Source organism: Heliconius melpomene, chromosome 9, assembly GCF_056956725.1.
Source record: "Heliconius melpomene rosina isolate 202511_hmr_F chromosome 9, ASM5695672v1, whole genome shotgun sequence".
NCBI classification, from domain to species: domain Eukaryota; kingdom Metazoa; phylum Arthropoda; class Insecta; order Lepidoptera; family Nymphalidae; genus Heliconius; species Heliconius melpomene.
The window spans coordinates 5,202,561-5,220,210 of NC_140397.1; the positions used below are offsets into that span (position 1 = coordinate 5,202,561).

Here is a 17,650-nt window from a genome sequence, read left to right on the forward strand (position 1 = left end):
GCAATAAATTTAAATAAATCATTAATTTCCTCGAATGGGGATCGAACCCATAACCAATCGTGTTTCCAGTAACACTTTGTGCCCCAGCGCCACAACTGGCCTCAAGCTATCAGATACAGACTTGAATAAAAGGGACACCCTCTATATATGGAACCATAAGTTATAATGATGCGACGTTAACTAGACTAACAGTGAAGCAAAACACTGTATTTACCGCTTTTAACTGCGTCCACACTCGATACTTACATGGTATTGAATATTTTTCTCATCGACTACAGTTAATCTTGATGTGTCATTTAGTTATATAAGTTGTACTTTAATCAAGGTTGTAAATGGCGTTTAGTTACGCCACTGAACACGTAATGCCTTTAGGATTCGGCAGAGAGTGGAGTTTTGTTTTAATGGGTATCTGGGAGACTACTACTGTATCTGGGAGATCTAGAGCTGTCAGTGAACCTATTAAATTAAACGTTAATAATATAATCTTAAATTCAGATTTAGAAGTGGCAAATACTTTTCAAAAATTTTTTTCTGATATATCAACTGAAGTAACACGTTCACTGCCATCATCTCCTTTGGAAGCAGAATTAATACTAAAAACCCATGTAAATAGTTGTAGACAAAATTTTGTGTTTAAGAATGTGTCACCAGAAGAAATTGTCACAACTTTTAAAAGCCTTAATTTAAAGAAAACTGGTGACTTATGGGGCATGTCTGTTAAAGTTTTTAATTCAATTATACCTAATATTGCTCCTTACCTTGCTTTAATTTTTAACAATTGTGTAGAATCCGGTACTTTTCCTGATTTAATGAAATATAGCAAAATAGTGCCGCTTTACAAAAGTGGAGATAGATCTGAGCCTGGAAATTACAGACCGATTTCTGTTTTGCCATCCTTAAGTAAAGTATTTGAAAAAATAATGTTCAACCAGCTCACAATTTTCTTAAATATTAACAATTGTTTCCATAGTGAGCAATATGGTTTCACCAAAGGCAAGTCCACTACGGATGCAGGTGCTGCACTCCTAAAGCACATTTATGACGCATGGGAGAGGTCACAAAATGCAATTGGAGTGTTTTGTGACTTATCCAAAGCCTTTGATTGCGTAGACCATGTAACTCTGTTATTAAAATTAAAACATTATGGTATACAGGATACTGCCCTTGACCTTATTGCCTCATATTTAAACCAAAGAATCCAGAAGGTTAGTATAAATAATGTAAAATCATCTGGATCTCCTCTAAAGATGGGCGTTCCACAAGGATCCATTCTTGGTCCCCTTTTATTTCTTCTTTACATTAACGATCTACCTTTTTATGTGAAGAACCTATGTGATATTGTACTTTTCGCGGATGATACCTCTTTAATATTTAAGGTTGACAGAAATAAAATAAACTATGACGATGTGAATAGCGCATTATCGCATATTCTTCGTTGGTTTGATGTTAATAATCTAATGTTAAATGCTAAAAAAACTAAATGTATTGAGTTTGCTTTACAAAATGTTAAAAAAAATAATTTCAGTCTACTAATTAAAGGAGAAACTCTCAATTTGTCGGAATCAGCTATTTTCTTAGGTGTAACTATAGATTCCAAACTCCAGTGGAACGCTCATCTGGAAGCACTTGCAGATAAACTCAGCTCTGCCGCGTTTGCAATTAAAAAAGTAAGACAAATGACGGACGTTGACACTGCCCGACTAGTCTACTATAGCTATTTCCATAGTATTTTATCTTATGGAATGCTGCTATGGGGCAGTGCTTCAGACATAAATTCAATATTTATCCTCCAAAAAAGAGCCGTGAGATATATTTATAAACTAAGAGCGCGAGATTCTCTGCGAGATGTTTTCAAAGATGCAGGTATTCTTACAGTTGCTTCCCAATTTATATTCTATAATATTCTCTTTGTCCGACAAAATATACATTGTCATAGTAAACATAGTGACAATCATACGATAGAAACGAGAAATAAAGATAAGATTGTTACTCCAAGTTTTCGCCTCCAAAAAGTTAATAAATCTTTTATGGGTCTGAGCATACGTGTATATAATAAAATTCCACAGTGTATTCTAGATTTGCCACTTCCAAAATTTAAAATATCAGTAAAAAAAATTCTAACAAGTAAAGCTTATTACACTGTTCAAGAATACTTAGAGGACAAACATATATGGAATTAATGTCTATTGAATGTAATGCAGGATAGCTGCCAACTAATGTAATAGACTGTACCATTGATTTTGAAAAGAGCAACTGTTGAGTTTCTTGCCGGCTCTTCTCAGCAGAACTGCCTTCCGAACCGGTGGTAGCTTTTTGTTCATATGTTCATTCGACGATTCAAAAGTGCTTATTTATAAGTTTATTTGAATAAAGAATATTTTGAATTTGAATTTGAATTTGGGGACAGAGTGTCTAGACACAGGTTCCCAGACCTACCCTGCTATTTGCGGGATGGCAGCGTGAAGCTAAAGATTTTTTATGGAAAAAGGACAAGGCAAACGAGCGTTCGGGTCACCTGATGGTGATCACCGCCGCCCACGACCCCGTGCTACACCAGAGGAGCTACAGGCGTGTGAGGAGCTAAAGATAAAGAAAAAGAAATTTATAGATTTTTCTGTTAATAATTAACTAATAACTAATCATTATCGACTTGACGGTCCAGATTTATCAGTTTTTTACACATTTTGTTCATTACAGAGACCAGTCGTGGCGTACGGGCACAAGCGTGTGAATATATACTCGACAGGATGTAAGTTCGATTCTCGCTCGAGCCAAATTGTTAAAAAGTGACTATTTATATCCCAATTTATTGAGTAAATAAATAAATATGCTAGTTCTGTACTTATGTTCAATTAAGCTAGAGTGTGAGCCAAGCAGTACTCCGGAGTGCGGACAGATCTAGATTACGTCGGGATCAGGCCAGGTCACAGGTGTGGTCACGTGACTAAACCATGCTATAATAGGACGTGGATTATGGGAAATCACTTTTTATATACAATTCATACAATCCGATTTAAAAATTACTGTTAAAATATATATGTTTGTCTTATATACGGAAATAGCATAGGACCTATGGGTATTATTTAATTTTGTTATTTTAGATAGTGGTAAATTCCTTAAAATTTTTGTTCAACATTTTCTCTATATTTCTTCTTCATGCTACATGCTGTATCCTGCACATAGCAGGGTAGGCAGAGGGAACGTGTGAACCTAGTATTAAGACATTCCGTTCCCATAACGACACTTGCGTTTCCCACTTTCCGTTGAATATAGGAGGCGTTGGTGGAACTTAACGTCGACTTTACCTCGTTACCTGAGTGACGAAACCTCGTTACCTGAAAATAATAAATACTCATTTCCTAGAATGGGAATCGAACCCACACTACACGTACACTTGTGTTATATTACGATATAATAAAAGAAATACTTAGTGAAAAAAAAATATGATTAAAAAAATAATGCTATAACATTGAATTTAAGGCCGTGGCCACAATCAACAGTAACAAAAAATATTTACAAGAAAATTATACGGGTTTGCAAATATAATTTAATATTTATTAAGTAATATAAGATTGTGTATGTATGTATGTATGTTGCTTATAACTCTGTAACTTAAATTAAGCTGTGTCGTACAAAATCATGTATGGTAATGTAGGTAAATAGCTGTATCCATCAAGATTATGATATCTTTTTGCATCATTTACGTAATCTGTCTGCAAACTTTATTAAAACTTTAAAAAAAATTAAATCAGCTTCACGCTGTATCCCGCACTCAGCAGGATAGGCAGAGGGAGGCATTGCGTGTTGAGTGGTGGAACTCAAACCCGCGCTTTGCCTCAATACCAGAGCGAAAATGAAATTAATTATACGATTCTATCCTGACAAATTATCATCACAATTTCTTTATAGGCCACAGATGACATGACACACAATTTCGACATAACGTTCATAAAAATAATAACTAAAATCGATTAACGGTTTAAGGGCCCATAAAATGACCACATTCAATCAAATCTGACGAATGATTCTTCTATTATAATAAGGTATCTACAGGCATCAGCTATTTGAATATGCGCTACTAAACTAAACGTAATGGTACCTGCCTACGCGTTCCCTTCACTCGTCATTACCTGTAACCTACTGTTCTGGCGAAGGGCAGGCGCACTTGCCACTTGCTTGCTTTTATTTTTTATATTTTAATCTATGTAGTTTTTTGATTTGCCTTGATTAAATCTGTCAATTTGAAGATTATTAGCTCTTTTCTTGTTGTTTGATTACTTCTTATAATATTTAGAAAAAAAATAATGGGGATTTTCAAATATAATTTAATATTTATTAAGTAATATAAGGTTATTCTTAGAGGTTTTAGTGTTGGGAGTTTTTAATTATCAATTATTATTCTTTAGTTCAATATTATAACTAATGTAAACTATATCTTACATTAAGTAGGTTGCAAACTATAATTATTATCATAAATATATGTAAACTTTAATAGAAATTATTAAATATTTGCAATTTATAACATATTAAATGGTAATTTAATTCCAATAGTTTAATGGCAGACGCACGTCAACAAATATGTGAAGGCAATTACCAAGTTTTATCTCGGCACGGGCTTCAAGCAAGCGAGTGAACTAGAAAAATCCTTTATTACAATTAATTTGTTAAAAATAAAATCTGTATAAAATTTCATGGCCAAGTTGTATAATTATTATTTTTAGCTTCTCTCTATATCCCGTACATAGCAGGGTAAGTAGAGGGAATCTAGGAATCTAGTGTTAAGACACTCCCGTTCCCCATTTTCCGCCAAATTCTAGAGACATTGTGTGTTAAGTGGCGTTACTCGTTATCACAGCACAGCGAGGAAATAAATGAAAATACTAAATATTACATTTCCACGAGTTCAATTCAAATCCACAACATATATAGCCTCATTTTTTTTCACTACGAATGGCCTCTAATAATATTTTAAAATATTTTTTTATAAATAACTTATTAACCGACTTCAAAAAAAAAGGAGGTTCTCAATTTGTCAGAATTTTTTTTTATCATAAAAATGTACCTAGTCAAGCCACTATACCACTAGCAGTTCAAAGGCAGCACAGCTCAATCATTAGGCAATCGTAAGCGGTCTCCGCCCGCGCCGGCGCCCCGACCAGAATAATGTTAGTCGCGTTTTAATTGCTACTAATGTAAAACCTGCATTCTATTATCGCAATCTGTATTTGCAAAGTCGATGAGTGATTAGTTAACTGCCAGCTTCACGCTGTATCCCGCACATTCCGGTAGGCAGAGGGAACTTAGTGTTAAGACACTCCGTTTCCCATTTTCCAACGAATTCTAGAGGCATTGCGTGTGTAATGTCGTTTTACATCGACACAGGAGCGAAAAAATGAAAATATAAATTTTAAATAATTATTTCATGTTCTCGGGTGGGAATCGAACTTACAAGCAGCTGCGTTTACATTGCTTGCTTGCTTTTTATTATTCACATTCTTGTGAATAATAAAAATTATCTAATTCCATAATTTGCTATATTTTTCATGAAGGCACCGAAAGCGACCAGTAAATATATAATGAGTATACATGATAAGAACTCACCAAGACTTGGAAGCTAGTCGTGACGAAGGGGCGCAAGCATGTTACTGTAAACGCGTCAGGTTGTTTGTGGGTTCGATTCCCAATCAAGGGAATGAATCATTTAATGTTTTAATTCCCTCGCCTGTCACCAATAATAAGATATAGAGATTTAGTACAACACACATGCTACAAAAACAAAAATAGTCTTGTTTATTGTAATTGTAAGTTACATAGACTATAAAATAACTCTTATTAATACGAACGTTGAGTGGCGGAACTTAACGCTGCACATTGCCTAAACACCAGAGCGATGAAATTAAAATATATAAATATTTTTTGAATTTGAATTTTCTTTATAAATACTATATATAGAGCAATAACAACTCTAACACGTAAATATATGCTATCACGAAATAAACTGTAGGCGTTTATTAAAATCCTTGGAATCCAATTACAAATGTCGTTTGAAACGACGAGTGTGTCGAAATAGTACCTAACGTTACATTCCTATAAGCAATTGTTTAGGCTACGACATTATTAGAATACTTCGACACCCATTGGAAACAACGGAACAACGAAACGGACTGACGGTATGTCAACATGGCCAATTCTATTTAAATTTAAACTTTTATTTATAGCAATAATATAATATAATATAAGCTTTAATTTTAGACTGTTGAGGCGCAGAGACTGTAACGCGACAGTCGTGTGTTCGATCCCTACTTGAGGCAATAAATTATTATTTCTTAATATTTTCATTTCTTCGCTCTGGCACTAAGGTAAAAACCCGGCGCTAAATTCAACCACCTTGTCACTCCACTTGCGGAATTCGGCGGAAAGTGGAAAACGGAATGTCTCAACACTAGGTTCCCTCTGTCTATCCTGCTATGTGCGGGATACAGCGTGAAGCGTGATTTGATTTAATTTCATTTAATTTACATCAATCAGGGTCTAGAATGTGGCATAATTTTGCCACTCTCTTAATCGATACGTAATTTGCCTAACAGACCAGTTTCGAAGTCGGTTAAGCTAAGGACGAACTAGATTCTAAAAATAGAACACAAGGTGCCATAGTTTCCTAATCTCAACGAGTTATTATTACATCAGCGACAAGTGACTGAAATTTTCTATTTAGGTATTAAGTAAACTAATTATTGGAAATAAATAATGTACTATTGACTATTATTGAGCTCGGGTTCCATCCCCACTCAAGGCAATTATTAATTATTAATTCAATCCCCCGAGTGGGAATTGAACCCTATCCTATTACAGTTACACGATAGTATCCTTAAACCACGACGATCCGACCTCATACTGATTGATGATTTTATTTTTGCATATAAGATCGTCGTTTCAAAGTAAGATATTGTAATAAATTGAAATCTGTCTGTTTCCAAATATTGCTACATACTAGAGTGTCTATTAATGGAATTTACTTAATATGAAACCCAAACAAACTATTATTAAATATCATTTAGTATAATATTGAGGTTTTTGCAGCTTTAAACACTAATATAGGTACATTAGATTCACTCAGCAAGTCCTCTTAGTATTTAGAAAAAAGCAGCCATTAAATCAATTTAAACTTGTAATATTATATTAATAAAGTTTATTTTTAATAAAATTTACATATTTATTGCTATCATGACATCCTGCGGATTATATATTATTTTATTATTATCACGCTATCGACTTCCGTTGTGGCCTAAATGATGTTGAAATATATTTAGTGATGAGAGGAACTCTGACAATGTGGGGTCTTCTCGTTTTGGTTACTCTGGTTTTAGGGTGTGAGGCGAAAAATTATAAGGGTAAGTTTTTTTTTATAATACACGTATTGCATATTTGTTTGCTACAAAATAATATAAGATTGTCATATATGATTCCCATTCCACTACACCTCCAGAATTCGGAAGTGGGTAGCGTAGTGTGTTAACGCTCTAGGCTCCCCCTGCCTACCCTGCTATATACGGAATACGGCGTGAAACTGAAAAAACAGAAGCTCTAACCACAACCAGACCTGATAAAGTACCAGTTTTTATTATTACAACGAAAGGGCTTTTAAACAGTTTTTCAAACGACAACATTTTTTTCACAGCGGAACTTCTCGATCCAGAATGGCAGGATCTGGTCGCCGCTGGTGGAATGCACATCGGACACGGACGCGCTAAACGGTTCGTGGAGCTCAACGACAATCAGGTACACCCATACTTCTTATAATAAATAGTTATCCTCATATTAGCAGTTAGTTTTTAATATCACTAATTTAATTATGTAATATGCAATTACTTATTTGTGGATTTTTTTACATTTATTCAAATAAAAATAAAAGCCCGGCGTTGAGTTTCACCACTCAACACAAAAAATAATGTGGATATTGGAGAACGGGGCGACATGAATACGCCAAAACGGAGTTAACACTAGGTTCCCTCTGAGTACCCTGATACATGAGGGATACGGGAGTTAAATAAAGCTAAAAAATTATCTATAAGTAAGAGCCGTCTCTATTTTAGCCTAATGTACCGCATCAAGCCTGCCTGCTACCAGATGGCAAGCCGGGGCATTGTCGCCACTTGCACTACTGCATCCAGGAGGACTTCCAAAAGGACTTCATGAAGTTCATGGACTATCTTTGCATTATTAAACATTCGTATGTATTTATAAAAAAATAGATTTTATAATTTTCCTTAAAACTTAAATACGGTAGAATTGATTTGCATGGTTTAGTATAAGATAGTGTTAAGACATTCCACTTCCCATTCTAGTGTCACTCGCGTTGCCTGTACGCGACGACTAGGTTCCTTTACATGGTTTCCCTTCTGCGTGCGTTAAGCAGCGTGAAGCTAAAAAAAATCATTTATAAATAAGTAGCTTATTTAAAAGCAGTAAAAGAAAACATTTTATATAATTATTTCTCGTCTAAGATCATAAACCCTTGAAACGTCAAAATATGAATTTCTGTAAAGCTATAAATATTTATGCATAATTAAGTGTGGTTACCAGAATAGTACAATAAATGCATTCACAATAACTCGTGAGTCGTGCTTACTGTTTAACTAACTTAACACAATATTTATCTAAACCTTAGAATTCTAGGTTAAACTTAGAGCTAACATTTATCAGTGAAATCCATATAAATAATACCAATTCCAAAATAAACTAACACACTAACGAGAAAAATCTTATGAGTTAGTTGACTATAAAGACGCTGTACCAGGCACACAAAAGGCTGGGCAGAGGGAACTTGGAAATCTAATATAAAGACATTCTGTTCCCAATAAGATATTTCCATTTCCATCTTTTTGCCGAATTCTGGAGGCATTGCGTGTTGAATGGCGGAGTTCAAAGCCGGGCTTCGCGTCGTTACCAGAGCAAGGAAGTGTCAATATGAAATATTTAATTTCCTCAAATGAGAATGGAATCTCATCTATCAAATTCATGTATATAATACCAATATTATAATTAATTAATTAAGACCGTCGTGGCGCAGGTGCACGAGTGTGAATGTAAACGTGACGGTGTGCTGGTTCAATCTCCACTCGGGGAATAAATTATTATTTATTGATATTTTTATTTCTTCATTTTGGGACCAAGTTGAAGCCCAGCATTCAACACGCAATGCCTCGACGTATTCGGCGGAACGTGGGAATGTCTTAACACTAGGTTCCCTCTGGCTACACTGCTCTATGATGCGGGATACTGATTTGGTTTAAATTAAATTTCTTGTCTAGAGCAATCGGTGTCTGCTGTCCAGACAAGTTAGGCGAAGGCGCCATAGATGCTCTTGCCGGTGATCTCCCCGCGACCGCACCTAAGGATGAAAACGAAATTGTGTTCAAAATTGAACGAGCCGAAAACCGAGGTCTGTAATATATATATGAAAATTATTAAATATTGTTGTAAAAATAACATTGTGTTTTATTAGTTGTGATTTTTTTATTTTACATTTTAGACATATAAATAAAATTATCTAGATATATTATCTGTGTCGTAAATCCGGATTCAATTTTATTTATTTCTATAATAAGTTTGTGTTTTTATAAAAAATTAAAAAATGCTATAAAATAAGGAAAAATATACAAAAAATAACGGTACACGTTATATATTACTTGTGACACTTTAAATCCTTTCTTTACTTATCAAAACCGTGTGTAAAAAAAATTAAGTTTAATTTCTAAATAAAAGGCAGTGTCACATATTGGCTCGCATAGTAGGTAGGTAGGCATAGAGAACAGTGTCAAAGCACTCTACACCTCCCCGTAATATTTTTTTTATATTATGCAGGCTGCGGTCTCAGTACTCGGGCTCAAGGTAGGGTTCTGGGCTCCCGGCCAGCAAGTCCAAGGGAATGGCCATGGATGGCATCCGTCACTCCTGAAGGCTTCGAACAGTACTGCGGAGGCGCTCTTATCACTGATCGCCATGTTCTCACTGCTGCCCATTGTACTCGCAGGTAAGTTAGAAATATACAATTATATATAAGACGGTCCTATTAATTTAATAGATACCCTACTCATCTAAAGTATAATTTTTATTGTTACAATTAAAAAATCATTTATAAAATATTGTTCATTTTTTTGCTAAGTACCATTTGGTTATTATTTCTGATTAAATTCCAATGAAGAATTCTATTTTTATTTCTATATACATTCTTATATCCGACTCTATTTTACATTCGATACTAATAAAATTAATAAACAATATACATACAGACAAACAAACGCATTTATTTTTATATATATATTAGATAGATGAGTAGATATGATATGATATTAGTAGATATATGTATAAATATTATAACAGACTAAAATAAAGTTTTAAAAGAAACCTAACTCTACCTCTACACTAATAAAGGTGGAAAGCCGAAGAATTATACGTACGACTCGGCGAGTACGACCTGAAGCGTACCAACGACTCTCGCTCCTACAACTTCCGCGTGATAGAAGTACGTCAGCACGAGCTCTTCGACCACTCCAACTACCATAACGATATTGCCATACTGAAGCTGCATAGGGCTGCCGTCTTCAACACCTACGTGTGGCCCATATGCCTGCCACCTCGAGGGTTGCAGCTGGACAACGAGATTGTTACTGTTATAGGTATGGGGTTTACGATATACTGTAAATACTTATGGCCGCTTTCTACAGTTTAGACCGACGATTTTGGGTTCGATTCTCGTACTGGATAATGAATTATTTTAATTCTCGCCCTAGTAACAAGACAAAGCCTAAAAGAAAGGAATGGAGTGTCTTACCACTACGTCTCTTTGTCTATGCTGGTTAGAGGGTAAAGCTAAAAAAATATGATATCATTTGTCATGTAAATAATACACATTATTTGTAAATAAGAATAACATTTTGTATTTAAATTGGTTTTCCCTTAAAAAAATACTCTAATAAAACTTGTATCTATATGTTATTTTTAATGAGCTTTTATTTCTTATCTTCAAATTTTTTGAGGTTGGGGCACTACGACCTACGCTGGACCTTACAGCGATGTCCTAATGGAAGTCTCTGTACCTGTATGGAACCTGCAAGATTGCGTCAGCGCCTTCAGTGATTCCGTCTTCAACGAGACTCTATGCGCCGGTGGAAAGGAAGGTGGCAAAGACTCTTGTCAAGTGAGTGGAATAAATTATTTTTTTTAATAGTATATTCATATTTAATTAAAATTTTATTTATCTATATATATAAAATCGAAAGGTCACTCACTCATCACGAAATATCAGAAACTACATGTGCTAGGAATCTCAAATTTTGCATAGGAATTATTTATAGGACGTAGGTGCTCGCTAAGACGGGAATTTACAATATTCGACTTCTAAGGGGTTGTTTTTGGGGTTGAAAGTTTGTATGAAACTTCGTTACTACAAATGCTAGGAGTCTCAAATTTTGTATGGACGTCACTTATAGGACGTAGGTACCCATGGAGACAGAAATTAATAATAACGTAGTTCACGCAGGCGAAGCCGCGGGCGGGCCGCTAGTTTTAAATAAAATTTCATTTGCATACATGTTATAAACATATGTTTTATTACTGTGTTATATTTATCTTTTATCACCAACAAATATTCTATTCTATTCCATTGCAGGGCGACAGCGGCGGCCCACTAATGTACCAGATGGCCAGCGGTCGCTGGGCGGTGGTGGGAGTGGTGTCGTGGGGCCTTCGCTGCGGTGAACCCAACCACCCAGGCCTCTACACCCGCGTTGACCGGTATTTGGAGTGGATATTAAGGAACGCTATCTTTTAGATAATAAATGATATGATTGCTTGGTATTTTATTAGTTTTTTAGGATTTTTTTCACGAAAAGCGAGCGAGGTGTGCAGAAAGAGCTTAGTGTTTAGATGTTCCGTTGTCCATTTTTTACCTTGTCTTCTTTCCTTTCGCTTATTTGTCTTCTATATTTGTATTTTAAAGAATCTTGTGTTATTAGTTAACATTCTCTTCTCCACTGTAACATTTCGAGTTATTGTGTAAACTAATGTAAGCTGGTGTTTTTGTAATTCAATTCAGTTGTTATCAAAAGGTGCTGTCCCATTGCGCCGGGATAACCTCAGGGTTGTAAATGACAGATATATTTTTCAATGAATACATCAGATAAATAAATTATAATACCTACTATATTTACTATAATTATTATAAATTTGCAACTTTTATTTATATGATAATGATTAATTTCAATTCCCTTAATTTCTAAAATCTCAATAACATGTTACTTCTTATTTTAATTTATAATTAATGTTTAAAGATCAGCAAGCGTTATCGTTTCACCACATTCTTCAATAGCACTAAGAATCTCCAGAATATCATTTTCTTCTATAACAGGATGGAAAGTGAAGGCTAGTCTAAAAAAGTTCTTGTACTGTCTAAGAGGAGTATATGCCACCATGAGACGTGAACTAAGAGTTAGTAACTCCTTGATTTTCGGTGTTATCTGAAAAAATGATTAAATTTTTGTTAAAGTATTTTCTGACTGATGATGATGATGATGAATGGGAGATACTAGCGAGAACGTCACGGTGAGAATGAAGAACGTGCTTAGCTGGTTCGGGCACGTCGAACAAATGAGTGATGAAGGAATGGCAGAAAAGATTTGGAAGAAAAAGTGATCGGTAAGAGAGGTAGACCTTCAAAAACACTTTCTTATACAAAGTCAGCTAAAATTGAAAAATGTCATTAAATTCTTACTTTATGCATAGTAGCCCACCACAGCTCGTTTTCCTCCTGATTTCTCATAAACTTCGGGACGTACCAGAAGCAGACGTTAGGGCACTGTATGGACGTTTTAACAAGTCTAAATCCTGTATTATTAACGATTGTGTTTAAACAGAATTCCGCTATATCCATGACGTGGTCCATTGAATGACTTAAAGCAACATCGCCTCGAGCCTTCCATATCATCCACAATTTGAAAGCGTCGATCTACAATTATAATATCATCTTTTTTGTGATGTTGGAAATGTAGAAGGAACTTAAAAACATATATAATAATGTTTTTAGTTCATTTTTTAGCTTCACATAGGGGATAGTTCAGGATATAGATCCTGGCGGATACTGTATTTTCGAAGGTCTATCGACTTCCAGTATATTTATAATTTTAAGATTTGAAGTTTGAAGCCAGTTCTGACGCAGAGGCACAAAAAGTGCGGCTGTAACGTCGCACGACACGCGACAGGTTGTGGGTTTGATTCCCACTCGAGGAAGTGAACTATTTAATATTTCCATTTTCCTTGCCCTAGCGTTGCGCCACTTTACACGCAATGCCTCCAGAATTCGGCGGAAAGTGGGGAACGAGGTGTCCTAACACTAAGTTCCCTCTGCCTAACCTGCTGTGTGCGGGATACAGCGTGAAGCTGATTGAATTACCAACAAATAGTTTTCTTACAAGTACTAACTAAGTAACTACAATAATAAAACAGATATTATGTTTACACAAGGAATAATTACAATGAGATATTCACATTAACATATAAAAGGAAATTGATAGGAGAATAAATAAGGCCATATTTTAAATAATTATAAAGCAATAACAGATAAAGTATTATTTGTTCAAGACCATACCATAAATTGCCTACCATTTACAAGAGAACTGACTCATTAAGTTATTATCTTATAAGACTTAAAAGCAATTAGTTTTGCCATTTATTTACGTATGTTTTTTTTAAGTAAATAGTATATTTACTTTATATAGTTTTGTTTTATTTCTTAAGTATCTATAATGAGGATGTTTTTTTTTAATTCCAAAGGAACGTTAATAACAATTATAAACAACTTAAAGTCGTCCTGCATAGCAAGGTAGAAAGAGATAATGTCAATTCGAGACATAGCGTGTTGTGTGGCGGAACTTAGCGCCGCGATTTATCTTTATCAGAGCTAGATGAAAATATATCATTCACGGAGTGGAAATCGAATCCACAACCTGTTTTCCATCTATTGCTTTTAATATAAGACACGGACTCACTGTGCCACAATGGCTATATTTTTGCAATTCAATTAGATATTGAATATAAGAATGACGATATAAATATAAGATGCAATTTCGACATAGTTGAGAATTGCCTGACTGATGGTACTGGGTTCAATCCACACTCGAGGATATATTAATGTCTGCCCCGAGGAAGATGGAATGGAAGGAATTCTTAAAGAAAAATAAAAATACCTTCCGTCCACACTGAATACTTTTGTCCCCGGTATCGTATCTGACATCGTAGAATTTGTCTTGCTGAAATAAATACTGGGCGGCGGCAGAATTCGCTTCATGCAACAACCCCTTCTCCCTCAATAAAAACACCGAACACTGTAATGGTGCCCCCATCATTTTGTGAGGATTCCAAGATATGGAATTTGCTCTGGAATTGTTTTTTTCTTCATTTATAATAAGGAAAAACGTAATTAGCATTGAAAGTAGCGATCAATGTCAGTTAAATTAATATAGAAATTGTTTTTTTTTGCTCTGTATCCAGCACATAGCAGAATAGGCAACTGGAAATCTTGTGTTAAGACTTCGTTTCCATTAAGACACTACCGTTCCCCATTTTCCGCCATGTTCTGGAGGAATTGCATCTTGAATGGCAAAACTCAACGCCCCCTTTGTAAAATTATATTTAGACATTATTTATTTATTTCTACACATACTCGTATTTGTGTACCATGTAAGTGCTGTAATAATAAGAGCTTACCGTTCAACTCCTTTCAATTTATTTCGAAATTTAGATGACAACATTAGACTTCCACCCCAACACGCCTGGAATCGTTAAAAAATCATTAAATCATATATCATAATTTTTAAATTTCATTTTAGTTATACAAGGATATATCAAGAAATTTAAAAAATAAAATTATTAAGCATTTTTCTTACAAAAATAATTACTAACTCTATAATAGGTTTGAAAAAATATATAAAATTATAACTTACATCAACATGCATCCAAATTCCATATTTTTCACATATATTGGCCACACCATCTAATTCATCAATAGCTCCAAGTACCGTCGTCCCCGCTGTCGCGTTCACTAAAACAGGGTACCTTTTCATCGATAATTCTTCTTGTATAGCTTTATCTAATTCTTCTAGAAGAATTTCGCCGCGATCATTGGTTTTTATAACCTTCACATTTTCTGTGCCAAAACCTAGCCAATGGGCTGCCTTCATGATTGAATAATGACTCTTAAATTAAAAAAAAACTTTAAGAATAAAGGATAAATTTCTGTCATATTGTAGAAAGGAACAGATATGTGAAATCTACATACATGTTGACATCAACATAAGTATTATTATCAAAATCCTTGGAAAATATTAAACTTTTATCTTAATTGCTGTAGTAGTACTTTGAACTAAAGTAATAATTTTCAAACTTTTCTCGTAAAATATATGTATTATATATAATAAAAACAACATTATTGTTAACAAATAAAATGGTTAACAATATGAAATATAACGTATGCACATATAAATTTGAAACGAATATTTTAATTTCCATTTGTTTTTTAGGTTCACGCTGTTTCCCACATAGCAGGGTAGGCTAGGGTACCTAGGGTACACTAATGCTAGTGGGAGACGTGTTGAGTGGTGAAACTCAACGCTCGTCACCTAAAAATATGAAATACTTCGTTTCTTCAAGTGGGAATCGAACCCACAACTTATCGTGTTCACAGTCGCACGCTTGAACCCTTGTACGCTTGTACGAAATATGAAAAACATAATAACATCCAAACTCCTTACATCTTCTGAGGTAAATATAACCATTTCCGGTAAACCCCTCATCCCTTTCCTCTTGACTTCCGGAAATGATTTGAACCTTGCGGCGACCAACGCGTACAGCATCGAGATACTTCCACCAGGACTGAAGATACCATCTCCATCAGGAATACCGAATAAATTAAGTATGTGATTCAATATTTTTAACTCTATCAAAGTAAATACAGGTGCTACTTCAAATGTGTATCTGAAAGTTAAATATATTTTTTGCAATTTTAGCCAGTTTATTTTTTAGAGTAGATAGACTTTTTTTGATTTCTAAACTCTTTTTTTTAGCTTGACTAAATAAATTATTATTAAATATTTCTTTTATCGAGCGGGCATCGAACCCATAACCTGTCAGGTTTACAGATCACATGTGGCCTCTATTTTCTATAACTTTATTTAAAAAATATAAATCTGTGAAAAGATTGCACATATACATATTTTTATGGTCAAAACAAAGACGACCGGTCGTTAATACTTATTACTATAATTTTTTATGCATTTAATGAGTACCTAGCAGTACATTTTAAATAATGTTGGATAATTAACATTATGACATACTGTCTTATTAACGGATGAGCTAATTAGCTAAATTGTTGTTATCATGAAATTTTCCGCCTTAATTGATTATATAAAAATATTTACTTAGAAATTACAAAGCTGATTTAAGCATGTAAATAATAATAGACTGAGATCTCAGTGCCCCTAAACTTTCGTTATTTTAGCAAAGCTGAAATTTTACTAATTAATACACAATTAACTTAAGTTAGTGAGTACATATACTGTGTTAACTAAATATTTGTCTAATAATCCTCAAAATTTCAGCTTTGCTAAAATTACGTAGGTCTGGGGGCCCTGGGATCTTGGACTATAAGTAAGGATAGGAAAATCGAGAACAATTTCGCTTTTAAGTACTGCAGTTAAACTCAAACACACTTATTTCGATAGAAGTGTTTTATATTTGTAATCTTGACCGGCGTCTTCTTGACTTCTTGACACTCAAGCGTTGTTTACGCATCACAAATATTTACTCAAACGGGGAACCAAACCTTGAATACCGGCTAAGTTCGTTAACCTAAAGAGGACTGACATAGGTCAGTCAACTTACAAAATGTATTCAAAATTTAATATACTTACTGACTAGTGTTAAACGCCTCTGATATCCAGGTACCAGCTAAGCCATACGGATCTGGTCCACCGTACAGTTGGTTTCGAAATGTCACTTTATTTGTCTTCACACTGTATTGTAAAATTTTACGCACACTTTGCTCAAGTTTATTATTATCAACTGCCTTTGATATATCCAAATCTTCCTTTAAGATTTCCTGTAAATATATTTCTTAATAAATTAGGTTTTGGGCTATTGGGTAAACACTTCTTTCACCCAGCCTAAATAGTCTATCGCCTTTGATTCCATGGAATATTTAAATATAAGCCTCGACTATATTATAATTGCATTTAAATATTTAAACACGTTTAGCGTTTCTATTTTTTTTATCTTAAGGTAAAAAAATATATAAAACTAATAATAATATGCTAATATAATCACCTGCAACTCTTTAGGATGCTTAAATTGTATGAGAGGTACGTGACTGGCCGTTTCCTCTTGAAGAATATCAAATATCTTATTCAAAAACAATTGTCCGTCGTTCTCCATTTTTAATTAATTTTTAATTTCGTATAGGTTTTACAATATAATATATATAAATCACATTTTTTGTCACAAAAGCCCGTTGTTCCATCGGAGGACTACGCGCAACTGGATCTATGAGTGGAAAGGCAAAGCTTCATTAAGCTTAGTACATAATATAGATATAAGGACA

At 34.4% G+C, this 17,650-nt stretch overlaps 2 protein-coding genes across 2 annotated transcripts; one reads left to right on the forward strand and one right to left on the reverse strand.

Annotated features, from left to right (window-relative positions):
- The first annotated feature begins 7,274 nt into the window (after window positions 1-7,274).
- Window positions 7,275-11,859, forward strand: LOC146536331 (venom protease-like). The gene is made up of 8 exons (XM_085190203.1): window positions 7,275-7,391; window positions 7,679-7,779; window positions 8,094-8,230; window positions 9,312-9,442; window positions 9,865-10,033; window positions 10,435-10,679; window positions 11,040-11,200; window positions 11,672-11,859. The coding sequence occupies exons 1-8, from the start codon at window positions 7,313-7,315 to the stop codon at window positions 11,831-11,833; spliced, it is 1,185 nt and encodes a 394-aa protein (XP_085046329.1). The 5' UTR covers window positions 7,275-7,312; the 3' UTR covers window positions 11,834-11,859.
- On the reverse strand, window positions 11,590-17,587 carry LOC146536332 (acidic amino acid decarboxylase GADL1). The gene is made up of 8 exons (XM_085190202.1): window positions 17,377-17,587; window positions 16,965-17,152; window positions 15,807-16,029; window positions 15,000-15,251; window positions 14,764-14,828; window positions 14,244-14,433; window positions 12,773-13,006; window positions 11,590-12,518 (listed from the first exon to the last, which is right to left on the reverse strand). Exons 1-8 carry the CDS (start codon window positions 17,482-17,484, stop codon window positions 12,327-12,329), a joined length of 1,452 nt encoding a protein of 483 aa, XP_085046328.1. The 5' UTR covers window positions 17,485-17,587; the 3' UTR covers window positions 11,590-12,326.
- Between the last annotated feature and the right edge of the window lie 63 nt (window positions 17,588-17,650).

Coding starts and splice junctions, on each gene's coding strand:
- LOC146536331 (XM_085190203.1), top strand. CDS start 7,313: ATGAGAGGAACTCTGACAATGTGGGGTCTTCTCGTTTTGGTTACTCTG. Junction 7,392..7,678: donor TGAGGCGAAAAATTATAAGG/GTAAGTTTTTTT, acceptor TTTTTTTCACAG/CGGAACTTCTCGATCCAGAA. Junction 10,034..10,434: donor GCTGCCCATTGTACTCGCAG/GTAAGTTAGAAA, acceptor ACACTAATAAAG/GTGGAAAGCCGAAGAATTAT.
- LOC146536332 (XM_085190202.1), bottom strand. CDS start 17,484: ATGGAGAACGACGGACAATTGTTTTTGAATAAGATATTTGATATTCTT. Junction 13,007..14,243: donor GTATTCAGTGTGGACGGAAG/GTATTTTTATTT, acceptor TTATAATTGTAG/ATCGACGCTTTCAAATTGTG. Junction 12,519..12,772: donor GGTGGGCTACTATGCATAAA/GTAAGAATTTAA, acceptor TCATTTTTTCAG/ATAACACCGAAAATCAAGGA.